General features: G+C 57.9%; 1 protein-coding gene across 2 annotated transcripts; it reads right to left on the reverse strand.

Moving 5' to 3' along the window:
• Positions 1–6,208: 6,208 nt before the first annotated feature.
• Positions 6,209–14,037, reverse strand: SFXN3 (sideroflexin 3). 2 transcript variants are annotated; one of them, XM_062214608.1, is made up of 11 exons: positions 13,915–14,037; positions 11,853–12,016; positions 11,147–11,317; positions 10,781–10,879; positions 10,395–10,470; positions 10,165–10,250; positions 9,807–9,934; positions 9,571–9,620; positions 8,392–8,441; positions 7,854–7,901; positions 6,209–7,639 (listed from the first exon to the last, which is right to left on the reverse strand). In XM_062214608.1, exons 2-11 carry the CDS (start codon positions 12,011–12,013, stop codon positions 7,543–7,545), a joined length of 966 nt encoding a protein of 321 aa, XP_062070592.1. In that variant the 5' UTR covers positions 12,014–12,016; positions 13,915–14,037; the 3' UTR covers positions 6,209–7,542. The 2 variants fall into 2 exon arrangements, with proteins under 2 accessions (XP_062070592.1, XP_062070591.1); XM_062214607.1 differs by lacking the exon at positions 13,915–14,037 and adding an exon at positions 13,196–13,299.
• Positions 14,038–14,129: the final 92 nt, after the last annotated feature.

Raw genomic sequence — 14,129 nt, forward strand, 5'->3', positions numbered from 1 at the left:
AGCTGCTCCACTTCCAATTCAGCTCTCTGCTGTGGCCTGGGAAAGCAGTAGAAGATGGCCCAAGTCCTTGGGCCCCTGCACCTGCATGGGTGACCTGGAAGAAGCTCCTGGCTCCTGGCTTCAGATAGGTGCAGCTCTGGCCATCGCAGCCAATTGGGGAGTGGGCCAGCAGATGGAAGACCCCCCCCTCCTTTTCTCTCAGTATAATTCTGATTTTCAAATAAATAAATATATTTTTTGACAGGCAGAGTTAGACAGTGAGAGAGAGAGAGAAACAGAGAAAGGTCTTCCTTCCATTGGTTCACCCCCCAAATAGCTGCTATGGCTGGCACGCTGTGCCAATCTGAAGCCAAGAACCAGGTACTTCCTCCTGGTCTCCCATATGGTGCAGGGCCCAAGCACTTCATCCATCCTCCACTGCCTTCCCGGGCCACAGCAGAGAGCTGGACTGGAAGAGGAGCAACTGGGACAGAACCGGCGCCCTGACCGGGACTAGAACCTGGAGTGCTGGCACCAGAGGCGGAGGATTAGCCTAGTGAGCCATGGCGCCGGCCCAAATAAATAAATCTTTAAAAAAAAAGGCGGGGGGGAAGATACATCTCTTCCAGATTGACTTACATGATGGTAACCTGGTACCAGCCCCAGGAAGGTACAAAAGTGGAGGGTAGGTCAGCCCCACAGGGAACTGCCCAAGGAAGAGGGCATTGGCAGGTGCAGAAAAACAGATAAAGCCCAGCCTTGGGGGCCAGTGCTGTGGTGGAGTGGGTAAAGCTGCCGACTGCAGTGCCAGCATCCCATTCGGGTGCCGGTTCCAGTCCCAGCTGCTCCAGTTCTGATCCAGCTCTCTGCTATGGCCTGGGAAAGCAGCAGCAGATGGCCCAAGTCCTTGGGTCCCTGGTGCCCACATGGGAGACCTGGGTGGAGTTCCAGGCTCTTGGCTTCAGCCTGGCAGAGGCTTAGCCCACTACACCACAGCACCGGGCCCCCACTCTGGGTTCTTAATGGAAGGAAATGCCTGTACACTCCAGACCCACCCAGCTCCCTGCCTTTCCCCAGGCCCTGTTGGTGAGCACCGTTCCTGGTTCTGACAACTATAGCAGAACCCTTCCAACATAACCACTTTTCACAATCATTGCTCTCAACAACTGAACACATCTCAGCTTCAATCAAAGTTCAAATGGAAGCGCTCCTTCTGGGGAAAAAAAAATATCAATGCAGTGCGGACTTGCTGGTGGGAGGGGAGGGAGGGCTTCGGTCAGAAGGAAAAGAATATAGGAGCTTAACTGGTTAATTTTTTTTTTTTTTTTTTTTTTTTTGGACAGGCAGAGTGGATAGTGAGAGAGACAGAGAGAAAGGTCTTCCTTTTTGCCGTTGGTTCACCCTCCAATGGCCGCTGTGGCCGGCGCATCTCGCTGATCCGAAGCCAGGAGCCAGGTGCTTCTCCTGGTCTCCCATGCGGGTGCAGGGTCCAAGGACTTGGGCCATCCTCCACTGCCTTCCCGGGCCATAGCAGAGAGCTGGCCTGGAAGAGGGGCAACCGGGATAGAATCCGGCGCCCCGACTGGGACTAGAACCCGGTGTGCCGGCGCCGCAAGGTGGAGGATTTGCCTGTTAAGCCACGGCGCCGGCCTTAACTGGTTAATTTACAGACTAACACAGCCAGCCCTGCCCCTTAAGTAAGCACCTTCTGGAAGGAGCTTCTCGCTGCCTGTTAAGAGCACCGCGCGTGTTATTTCCTGTTGGATGTGCTGGGGGTGGGACGGGTTGTCAGTGTAGCCCAAGCTAAGGAGGGTTCCTCCGCCTCGCACACGCTGGGTCCCGCCAGTTCAGCCGCAAAAACTCCTGGGTCTGAGAAGATGGAAAGGGGGAAGCTGCAGGAGGTCACCGCCTGGAGCTGGGGCTGCCGCTGGCGCCCTGGCGGCCTGGGCTGGGACCGGAGCATCCCAGGAAGCTCCCTTTCGGAGAATGATCCAGCTGGCAAAGGGGGGGTGCCCGCGCCAGGGCCGAGATGACCGCAGCGGCCGCGGAGAGGAAAGACGAGGGGCGGGGAGGGCGCCGTGCCGTCGGCCCGCAGGCGCGAAGGCGGGTCCCCCTCGCAGAGCCCAGCTGCCGGGGTTCCGAACACGCTTCCTGAGCCCCTGGGTGGAGGCCTGGGAGCGGGAGCGAGGCGGGCGGCGCGGGAGGCAGGGCCGCAGCCCGGGAGGCGGCTGCCCAAACTGGGGCTTAGGACCAGGAGAGGCCTCGCGTGATTCCTCGAAAACCTCGCGCGTTTCCGGGCAGGAAGTCAAAGGGCGGGCCCTGGGAAGCTCTTGGATTTCGAAACTGGAAAGAAGGAAGGGGGGGAGGGGATTGGCGGATTTAGCGGTCCGGGACCAGGAGCAGCAGGGCAGCCGATCCGAGATGCATGCTCCAGACTCAGGGAAGACGGTGAGCCGGACCCGCGACCCAAGGCGCTACCGCCGTTGCCCGGGAAACGGAAGGACCGACGGGGCCACCGCGGGGGGCGGGACTCTAGCGGCCGGCTACGTCTCTGGTGGGCGTGGCTTACCGATGGCTGGGGGCGGGGCTTGAAGCTGCCAGGCTTTACCCGGAGGGAATAGGATTGGCGCTGCCTGGAACCTGACCAGACCAGGCTAAACGTCTGACTGGTGTGACTCCGCAGGGCTGGCGCTGAAACTGGCTCTAACCGCCTGTCCTTAGGATGGTGGCTTCATCCGGTCCAGGGATCCAAGAAAGGGGCAGGAGATGCTCACTGTGACGAGGCTAAGCCAGGGCTCCGGACTGAAGCCATTTATTTTCCCCCTTTAGACCGTAGGCGGGGAGAGAGGAGGGTTGTGTTCTATCTTAATAAGGGCAGAATGGAGGCCCTGGAGTGGATGAGGCCAGGCGAGGGGAAGAGATGCAGCTCCCCAGAGAAGTTCCTGGCCTCTGAGCACTGGAAAGAAGGGCCGACCCACCCGAGGATGAGGTGGCTGAAGAAAGTGTGCCCCACGCGCCACCCACAAGCTTACTTCTGGTGAAAATTCCAGTGTGTGGAGACACTTTGGAGTCACCTGGTGGGTCTCTCCCTGCAGGGGCTGTGAGGTCCCTGCAGATAATGTAGAGTGTTTGAGAAACTAGTTAGAAACAGGAAGGAAGGGGGCTTCCTGCTCTGCCCACCAGTGCCGGGGCCAGTCTTCTCGGACGTGGTTTAGCATTACCTGCAGGGCACGGTTGTTTTTTATTTTAATGTTTGTTTATTTATTTTTCCATCGAAAGGCAGAGCAGCACACACACAGGTTGTCCATCTGCTCTTTCACTCCCCAAATGCTTACAACAGCCAAGGCTGGGCTATGCTGAAGCCAGGATCCTAGAACTCCACCTGGCTCTCTGACATGAGTGGCAGAGGAGTCAAACACTTGAGCCATCATCTGCTCTCTCCAGGATGCATAGCAAGAAGCTGGATCATAAGCAGAGCAGCCTGGACTCAAACCAGTGCTCCGATAACTCATGGCACTAGAATGCCCACCCCAAATAACTGCTATATAATGTCTTTTAAAAAACGATATATTTTATTTATTTGAAAGGGAGATATAGAGATCTTCCATCTGCTGGTTCACTCCCTAAATGGCTGCAACACCCAGGGTTGGGCCAGGCTTAAACCAGGAGCCAGGAGCTTCCTCCAGGTCTCTTACATGGGTGCAGGGGCCCAAGCACTTGGGCCACCTTGGCCAGGCCACTATCAGGGAGCTGGATGGGAAGTGGAGCAGCCAAGGCTGGGATGTCAGCACTGTAGGTGGCTGCTTAACCCAATACACCGCCGGCCCTTTGTTTTATAAAGATTCCCGCACCTCACTCTCAAACTAGATTTATCTTCCATAGATCATCCCTGATTGGCAGGATGGGGTGGAGTTGAGACTTTTATCTAAGTGTTGTCCTGTTTTTAATGAAGATTGGGGATCTTCACTTTTTTTTTTTTTGGACAGGCAAAGTTAGACAGTGAGAGAGAGAGAGAGAGGTCTTCCTTCCGTTGGTTCACCCTCCAATGGCCGCTGTGGCCGGCGCACCATGCCGATCCGAAGCCAGGAGCCAGGTGCTTCTGGTCTCCCACGCGGGTGCAGGGCCCAAGCACTTGGGCCATCCTCCACTGCCTTCCCGGGCCACAGCAGAGAGCTGGCCTGGAAGAGGAGCAACCGGGACAAAATCCGGCGCCCTGACTGGGACTAGAACCCGGGGTGCCGGTGCTGCAGGTGGAGGATTAGCCTAGTGAACTGCGGCGCTGGCTGGGGATCTTCACTTGTACTGCAATTGTGAAACTCTGAAGGTGGGAAACTATTTAGTGGCATTAGTGAAAGGCTTGTGTACACTTGTTGACCTGTCAGTTTTGCTGGTCTGTACAAAAGGTGGCCAGGGAAAGAGAGGCCCTGGAAAGTCCACATGACCAGAATAACGGCCTCAAGGTCGCTGGTGCCTGGCAGGTGAGAAGTCTAGCAGAGTGGCCATGGTGACACACACACCTCTGTTTCAATCCTAGCTGTACCGCCTCCTAGTGGTGCAGTGTGGGAAACTCCCTTAATAACTTGAAGCCTGTGTCTTTGCTAAGAGTGTAAGCTTTCTGGCCCCCCAGGGGTGGTTATGAAAATCAAGAGATGACAGACTCGCAGCCCTGGCTTCACTGAGCCCACACCACACAGGGGGATTCAGTGGTCAACAGCTGGTGTCAGCCCTGCTGCCCGCCCAGGTGAACTTCGGACTCCAAGGACAGTGAGTGACCCCAGGCCAAGGTGCACTTCAGGCTGCTGTGAGAGCTTTGGGCTAGAAAAAAAGGGAAATGAGGGGTCTTTCCCTGCAGGGAATGAGACACAGTTTTTCATTAAAAACCCATTCATCATTGTTCCCTTGAATCTACAAAAGCTAAGACTCAGGGGAACAGAGGCAACTATAAACTGCCCAATAGTAGCTCTTACCAGCTAGACACAGAGGTGAACTTCTGGCCTCGTCCACCTCCCAGAAATAATGGGGGAGGGCGGGTTAAATTGATAGGGAGGGGGTGGAGGACCCTGGGGTCATGGGAAGAAGTGTTAAGGGGGGTGGTGTTTGGTGCAGTGGTCAAGATGCCACTTGGGATATTCAGACAAACCAAACCAGTGCCTGGTTTGAGTCCCAGCTACTCTGCTCCAGATCTAGCTTCCGACTAAGGCATCTGGAAGGCAGCGGATGATGTCTCACGTACTGGGTCCCTGCCACCCATGTGGGAGACCTGAACTGAAGTCTAGGCTCTTGGCCCAGGAATGGCTATTGCGATTATTTGGGGAGTGAACCACTGAATAGAAAATTTCTCCTCTCTCCTGTCTCTCTCTCTCTCTCTCTTTGAATTATTGAAGGCGTATTTATTTATTTGAAAGGCAGAGTTACAGAGCGAGAGAGGAAAGGACAGAGACAGACAGAGATCTTTCATCTGCTGGTTCATTCCAAATGGCTGCAATGGCTGGAGCTGGGCCAGGAAAAGCCAGGAGCCTGGAACTCCTGCTGGGTCTCCTATGTGGATGGCAGGGACCCAAGCACATGAGCCATCTTTTGTTGACCTCCAGGCGCATTAGCAGGGAACTGGATGGGAAGTGGAGCAGCAAGAACTAGAACTCGTGCTCCAGTATGGGTTCTCAGCATCACAAGCAGCAGCTTAACACACTACACCACAACACTAGCCCCTCTCAGTCTTTTTCCTCCCCCCCACCTCTCAAAGAAAATGAAAATAAATACATACAAATTCTTGAGGGGCAGAATTTTTCTAAGAAAAAGCAATTTGCTTTAAAAATAAGTATTAAATGGCAAGTGGTTCCTCCCAGGCCTGTTCCCGTGGAACTTTGTAGGGCATGGAGGAAGTGCCGGTGTCTTAGCAGCCTCTCTGATGGAGCCGGGCAGTTCTCAGCCCTCTCGCCTCCCTGTCTCCAGAGGCCTCTCTACGTCACTCTTCCCCCCCCATGCCTGCACTGGTGGGCAGGTCCCACCCAGGCCCCAGTGGGCAGCGTTCCATCCACCGCGATGACAAAAGGTGGCGGCATGGGCAGTCCCTGCGAATGGGGGGACTGACTTTTTAAATCTCAGAGCGCCCTCTTCTGGGAAATGAGGCTCCCTACAGAAGAGGAGGCAAGAGGCCAAGAACTGGACTTCCTAGGGAGAAAAAGGAACTCCGCTGGACACTCGGACATGGAATCAGGTGAAGATCAAGAAGGAGATAGGCTTGTAGTTTATTGAGTAGCAGTGGCAGCATGGCTGTTGTCACCGGCGCTGGTGGCCTGGGAAAGTGCCCCCAGAGCATCCACTGAGGCCTTCTGTCCAGCCCACCGCCACCACCGCTCCAGCCAGTGTCCATGGAGCTGCAGTCGAGACTGAGCTCTGAATTCGCCCCCAGCCATCCCACCCCACGTCCATGTTCCACTTGGACCCACCATTGATGCCCGGGCCCTTCCTCTCCTTGGGGTTGGGGTGGAGGTAGGAGCGGGGCCAAGCCTCGAGAAAGCGGAGCAGCTAAGGTGAGGGCTTTGCTGATTGTCCCACAGGGGCCAGTGGGACACAGAATCCCCGGTCTGACGATCGCACACTCAGGGCCTGGTTGCCTTTGAGGGTGTCCTGGCTACAACCACTTGGGTGCCTGAGGAGTTTAAGCACTGCTCCCACATCTGGGACCCTCTGTGAGCAGGTACAGTGGGAGCTCTTAAAGGGAAATGCTCGCTCTGCCTTTGTGGCTCTTTGGTTGGGAAAAGGGGTTGGAATGGTGGGGTTTCAGTCTGAGGTCATGATGTCAGAGCAGATCAAGAACTCCTAAGTGGTGCCTAAAGACACCAGCGTTGAGGTCTGGGGGAGTCGGGGAACAGCAAGAGCAGCACAGGCTACTAACACTGCTTTGTTCTGGTATAGAAGAGGAGTGGAAGAGGGACTGTTCCAGGGTGTGGGGGTGCTGCCGAGGGATGCGTGAGCCCCCTGCCTCCCCTTACCACACTGTGGCTTCCTGAGCCAGCCGATTCCAGAGTCAGCTTTGGGAGCCAGGTCTCAAAAACTGGAAGGATTCAGCCCACTTTGGCCTGCTAGTGGCCCTCCGTCCCTCTCTTGGGAGCCTGGGGCTCTTCCTGTGTCTAGAAAGGGTGAGGCACTATCAGAAGTGATGGCCAGTGAAACAGTTCAGGGACGGAAGTCCCACCTTGACCTGGCTGGCAGGTGGGCAGGCCACTGAGAAGGGACGCCAGGTATCAGGACATCCCAGGATAGTATGTCTGCCACTTTCTTCCAGGACCAACATACACATACATGTCTCATGCATGTATGTATGTGGACACACAAGCACAGGTAAGGAGGGGTTATGTGATGTCACTCTTTGAAAACAGAGAAGAGAGAAAAAGGCTTTTGGGAGCACCTCCCCCACCCTAGTGGGTTGCTGGTATCTGTAGCTGCTCCCCTCCCCCACACCTCTTGCCCCATACAAGGCAGCTGGGCAAGTGGCAGTGATGGCAAGGCACCATGAAAGCAACAGCCCAGGCAGTAAGGGAGGGGACAGGCTGACCCCCCTCAGAGCCCCTTGTTGTAGTAAACCACTTCGATGCTCGGCTTTTGCTCGTGGATCTGAGCCCTCAGCTCCGGCTCCAGCCTGCTCACTTGTATGGAGCTGCAACAGAACAGCACAGGCGGGCTGACTGCCCCCTGAGCCCCCGCCTCAGGCTCAAGGACCACCGTTCCTTCCCTCTCCCACTCCCACTCCTAGAAGCCTGGCTCCCTGTCACTCCCCCACCCCCAAAGTCAGAAGACTGCCTGCCAAGCCTCCCCCCAGAACATACAAGGAGGGTCAGGAGCCCCGGCCTTGGCCGGGGGGCAGCACTTACCTCCTCTGGGGAAACAGGGCACAGCACAGGGGCGTGGCGAACACCAGGCTGGGGGAGGAGATTGGAAAGGCTGGTGAAGTTTGGCCTGGGGTTGTTCCCTCCCTGCGCCCACCCACCCCTGAAGATAGCCCCAGGAGGTGGAGGTGGATTAAACCCAAAAGGGCCTTTTAGGAACATGAAGCCCAACCCCGACTTTAGGTTCTGGCCGAGGACAGAGCCCCCAGAGCTACGTTCCAAAGCCCCTGGCCAATGGGTGCAGAACCAGGAATGAAATGTGTGGGGAAGCCCTTCCTGGCCCAGGAGTATTTGCGTGTTTCCCCTTGTAGATGAAGACTGGCAGCCCCTCAGCTAAACACGTGACCTTCATGGGCAGGGACCACCCCCTAACACTCACAGGTATCCAGGACACACATGAGCCGGACACATGAATGCACACTGAGTATAAGCATCTCAAAGGCCATAGAGAGCCATCTGCGCCCACTGTGGACAAGGCGCCCACACCCTACCCCCCGCCCCCACTATCTCCTTTGACACTTACCAGAAGCCCACCAGTCCCACCTGCAGGGGTGCCCCCAGCCAGGGTCGGCGCTGTGGGGAGACAGAGACAATGGGATGGCTGGTGTCCCTGGCCTCCTAACCCCCATTCTGCTCCACCCACTGTGGCGGTATCCCATCAGGCCTACCTGTGGGCCTTTAATATCTGCCCAGCCCAGGAGACAGTGGATCCATTGCACCCATGCACTCCAGCCAGGCCTGGGAGCTGACCACCCTCCCTGACATCCTGTCAGTCATTCTCACCTCTCAGAATTGGTTGCCAGGACACTTGCTGGCCCCTCCTCTTCTCTCACCTCCTCCAGGAGCTGCTTCCTTCACCAAGCCTCCGCTCTGAACCTCCACTCCCAGCCCCCTATCCTACAGGTATGAATCTTTCCCTTTCCAAACACATCCCCTGCTCAGCATGCTGCTCTCAATTGGCTTCAGTCACAAAGACCACCGTCGGGCCCCTCAAATGTTCCTGCCCCAGGTCCTTTGCACTGGGTTTTCTCTGTACCGGAAATGCTCTTCTCTGCACTCCGTCCAGTCTCCCCTTTCCATCCCTGAGTTGTCAGCAATCCCTGACCACCCTTTCTAAACAGCTCGGGCCCATTGGTTCCCCACAAAGTACGTATCACAACTACTTATATTGGTGGCCTCCTTGTTTATTGGCTTCTGTGCTGAGCTATAAGCTTCCTGAGCACAAGGACTGTTGTCAGTGCCGTCTGCACAGTGCTGGCACACAGCCTGGCACGTAGTCGGTACTCACTCAGTGTTTATGAATGAATGATCTAGACCATGTATCCCTGTGCCTTGCTTCCCCGTCCTGCCTGCGTGTGTGTGTAAACATGTGCACGTGGGGGGGGGGGGGGCTGCTAGTGGGTGATAGTAAGAGTATGCTATCAAGTATGACCATGACAGTCCTTATCCCGGGGTCGAGGCCTCCAGGGTGACGCCAACTCGTTTTTGGACAGAAACCATTTCCTTTCTTCTCTTCCTGTGTTCCTTCACCCCAGCCAAATTCATTCTTGTTGCATGAATGAAGGTGGAGGGGGCAGGGCAGGGGCGGGAGGAGGGGTGCAGGCCTTAGGCTCAGGCCAGGTTGGAGAGAGGGCTGGAGGCTGATGCCTTCCTCTCAGCCAGTAAACTTCCGGGATGGGCGTGGCGAGTGCCTGGCACCTACCTTCAGGAAGTCTTTCTTCTCCAGAGTGTTCATGATCACAGGGGGGATGGCTGAGGGGAGAGCAGGGCGGGAAAGGAGGCGGTTAGTAAAATGAAAGTCAAGGACCCCAAGAAAGGGAGACCTCTTCACAACTCCTGCATGCTCCCTGCAATCTTACCCTCCCAAAGTCCGCAAAAGAAACTGCACCCCTCCTCCTTTCAGAGCCCCCCTCCCCTGGTGCTTCCCCCCCGCCTCACCCATGGCAGGAATCGCCATGCAGATTCTCGACACCACCACCTGGAAGATTCCCTGCTTGGCCGCAGTCACCGAGTGGCCAAGCCTCTGACCTGTCTCATCAGTCACCGGGATGCCCACCTGCAGCTCCCTAGGAAGGAAAAAGGGGGCTGGGGTCAGATCCTAGGCCCCAAAGCCACCTGCAGTGCCGCAGTCCTACTCAAAGGCCGGTTCTCCCCCCCCCCCCCACCCGAGGATTCCAGACTGAGACTGAGACAGCGCTGAGCCGATCACGTCTGGGGAGGGAGAGCAGCATCCCCACGCAGGGCTGGTCTGCATGGGGACACTGGGCGCGCAGGGGCCAGGGGCAGCGCTGCTCACCTCTGCCGCATCAGAGGGATGTTGATGCAGTTGGCGGCTGCCACCGCTGCGAAGGGCACAAATCTGCCGACCAGGGGAGGCAGGTGCTGGGGGGAGAAAGGTCATTCAGTGGCCCTGTGGGCCGTGGGCTGGTGAGGGTCCCTGGGGAGAAATACAGGGATCCCACAGGTCAGGACTGGGGGGCGACAGGGAGGAAGGAGGGGATAAAGGATGTGTGGGAGCACCTTTACCTTGGTGAGGGATTTGAGTCCGAGAGCCGTGGCCACAGCCCCGGTGGTGGCACTCACATAGGCTGTTCCCAGCTGCCTGTGGATGGAAGGGGCAGGTCACCAGGGAGAGGTGAAGAGGCCACCTAGGGGGTCTTTCCTTTAGGGACACGCCAGAACGTCAGCATGTGACCATGAGAGGGTGGCCTCACTGCAGAGAAAGCCCTCCCCGGCCCCAGCAGAAACTTGGTAGGAAGCCCCCGAAGCATACCCTGGGGGCCCTCAGGCCCTCAGGTGAGGCAGGGGCCAAGCTAAGCCTCTGGCTGCTGGACCCACAGGGAACTGGAGAGACAAGGACAGAGCGGTAGGGGGTGAGAGCACCGCAGCTCTTCCTGGGGACACATTCTCACCCCACGGTGATGGGAGCGTCGCCGCTGCGGTTGGAGTAGTTTACAATGGCGTTGAAGGACTGGTTCACCCACTGCCAGAACACCACGGTGGGGGTCGTCCTGGAGGAACAAAGACACTTACTTCTGCCCCCTCTACACCATCGCTCACCTTGCACCCTACAATGAAACCCCACAGGTTATTCCCAAAACCTCAGGGGGAGCCCCTACCCCTGCGTGCCCCACCCCTTACACACCCGCTGTGCCAGGGCTGAGAGTCCAACAGAAGCGCTCGCCCTCCCACTGTCCTCTGTCCAAAGTGTCCCAGAGAGGAAGCACCTACTCACCAAGCCTTAGTGTACTCAGAAAGGGACAGGGGACAAGACCTGCCTGTAGAAGGTGAGCATGCAGCCAGTGATGGTCATGTTCATGGGCACCTGGGCTGACATGCGGCCAATCAGGACCACCTTCTCTCCCGTGTCCGGGTGGAAGGCAGAGTCGTACACGTACTTGGCCCTCCACAGCTGGTCCTCAGTGAGCCCCGGAGTGAGCACGCCGGCCCTGTAGAAGTTAGCAAGGGGTAGGCAGGTCAGGAACTTCAGCCCCCACCTCAGGAATAAAGGAGCTCCTTGTCTTTGGGGGAAGGGCAAAGCTTCCCCAATGTGGAGGCTCCTATTGCTGGTCGCCTTCTAGCTCCACACAAAGGGTGGCCCTTCTTTTCTCCCAAAATGCAGGGTCAAGGTGATGGTGGTTTCCAATGGGTGGTTGCCCTGTGGCCTCGGTGGTTCTCTCCGTTGAGCCCCGCCCTCCCTGCACAGGGCGGCCCAGCAGTGGGAAGGGTCCCTATCAAGGGTTTGTGAAGCACAGAGCAGCACCCACCTGTAAGTATCAATGCCACCTCCTCAACCCAGACACCCTCCGGTCCTTATTGGATCAAGCTTTGGGCCACAGTGCTTGTGACGCCAGCAGACAGGATGACAGGGGGTTGAGGAGTAGGACCAGGTGACTTTCGAGCTTGGGGAGGCAGGTGCAAAATGTACTGTATTAATGGCAGGGAACGAGACCCATGGGGACGGGGTCAGAGTGGAGGAGTCACCTGTAGTTCTGTACAATGTTGCGGGAAGCTTCCAGCTGTGCCCTGGATAGCAGTAGATTTCGGGGATCCGTGACAGTGAAGAAGTGCCTGGCTCTGCCCAGGAAAGTGCTTTGGTCCCAGCGAGGTTCCTCGATGTTGATATCTAAGGGCAGTTCACCCATTTTCTGCAGGGCACGGACAAAGTCAGAAGGTTCCAAGGAAGGGATCCAGAAACTCCACCTGGGGAACTTTGGTAGCCCTGTCCTGGCACCTGCCTGTCACCAGCACCTTCTAGAGCTCAAGGTGACTCTAGGAAGCGGGGGTGGGGGAGGAGTTGTTTCCTAAGCAACGTCCTGGCCCAGGGACCCACAGCCTCTGGAGAGGGGAGGGGAAGGTCAGCACCGGGAACACACATCTCCTTGTGCTTTGGCCTGATACAGATTTTCATGAGTGAGGATTTACGTGTATGTGGCCAATGCATAAGCAGCAGCTCATCCCGTGTACCTCCTTGTGTACTCTGGATGCACGAAATGCACAGTACTCATACATGCACTGCACAGCCAGGCTCATGTCAGCTGTAGGTCCCCAGCTGCCCTGAACCTAGATACAAACACCTAGGACTGAGAAGATGGCACAAGACATGCCACATTCCAGCCCACACTCCTGACAGGAAGAAAGCCAGAGTTCACTGGGCACCCCAGGGCTTCTCTGCTGCACATGGGTCTCAGACATAGGCCTCCTGTTGTCAGCCATGTGCATGCACAAATCCCCTCTCCAGACCCAGCTTCCCCAGCCCACACAAGGTCCCAAGGCTCTCCCTGCTGGGCAGGCCTGGCACGGACACCCACCCTCCTCTCTAGGAGCTACCGGCCTCCAGACTAGAGCCGCACGCAGCTCAGCGGAAGCCCCTCCACCCAGCACAGAGAGGAAAGCCGGCAGCAGCCATCTGGCAAAATCCTGCAGAATGACTAATCCTCTGCAGCCCCACTTCCTCCCTCCCGAGAGGACTCACCCTCCCCTCTCGTACACTCACTCACACTCACACTCACATACCCATGCACAAAGTCACCATCATGCACGCCCTGCCCGGACATACAACAAGGTGGACGCTCCGGGTGTACACCAGCCCACAAAGACCTTTAGTCTCTGTCTCTCTGCCTGCCCCACCTCCATCGCCATCAGTGAGCACACACAGCCCCACCCTGACACTCCTCCCCAGCCAACCGCCCGTGGACCTCCGCAGAGAGGAAGTCACTGAATCCCACAGGCCAGAGCGCCCGGTTCAAGGCGAGCCTCAGTTTCCCACCCCAACCTGCAGTGCTCGCCTCCCTGCTCCGACCCCTCCAGGCACGGCCAGCACTCACGCCTTCCAGGGCTCCAGGCCTCTGCAGCTCTCAGACCTGCCTTCCTCTCCGTGCGTCGCCGCCGCCCTCCTGAGAGGACAGCACGTCACGCGTGACGCTGAGCAGCGGGGAGGGGCGGGGGTGCTCAGGGCGCCTTCGCCCGCGAGCCTGGGGATTGGCAGAGCCTTGGAGCCGTGGGTGTCATAGGGACCAACGAGACTGGGTCCTGCGCCTTTTCCTAGAGCCAACCGTGTGGTGGGGATCAATCCCGTCCCCGTCCCCCGCCAGAGAGAGGGGGAAGGAGCCGCGGGCGCTGCCCCTTGTGCCTGCAGCCCCTTGGCGGGCGGTGGGCGGCCCTGGCCCCGCAGCCAACAGTCTAGGTGCGCTGGAAGGAAGCTCGCGGAACGCAGGGCGCAGGTGGGCGGCATAGAGGGGCTGCCCTCTGATGGGGCGTCCGGAGGGACTCGGGTAACAGCGGGCTTGTTTACTTGATGGCTGCCTTGGCGACGGCCTCTGCCAGCTTGCCGGGCCCCCCTCCCTCCCACCCCACCTCCCGTGCACCTTCCCCAGGACCCACAAGCTCCACCCACGGTACCTTGGCATTCGCTCCCCTTCATTGCCCTGTTCCTGTCGAACCTGTGCCCCGTCCATGTCCCCAGCCCTCTCCCTGCTCCCCCTCTGTCACCCGTTGTTTGTGTCGCCATTCTCCTTATCCCAACCCCCATTCCTGCGCCACAGACCTCAGCCACAGCCCCCGGGATGCCGAGGGCCAGGAGGCTCGGAAGACCTGGCGGCGCCTCCGCAAGCGCGTCGGAGGGGCTCTTCCCCCGCCCGGTGTGATGGGACCGCCGCCTCGCCCCGCACCCCGAAAGGGGGTGTCCAGAGAGAGGAGGATGCCGGCGAAGGAGGCTGCCCCCAGCCACGCGCGCACGCACTCGCGGCTCACACAGCGCGC

Source organism: Lepus europaeus, chromosome 17 (genome assembly GCF_033115175.1).
Source record: "Lepus europaeus isolate LE1 chromosome 17, mLepTim1.pri, whole genome shotgun sequence".
Classification (NCBI taxonomy): Eukaryota; Metazoa; Chordata; class Mammalia; order Lagomorpha; family Leporidae; genus Lepus; species Lepus europaeus.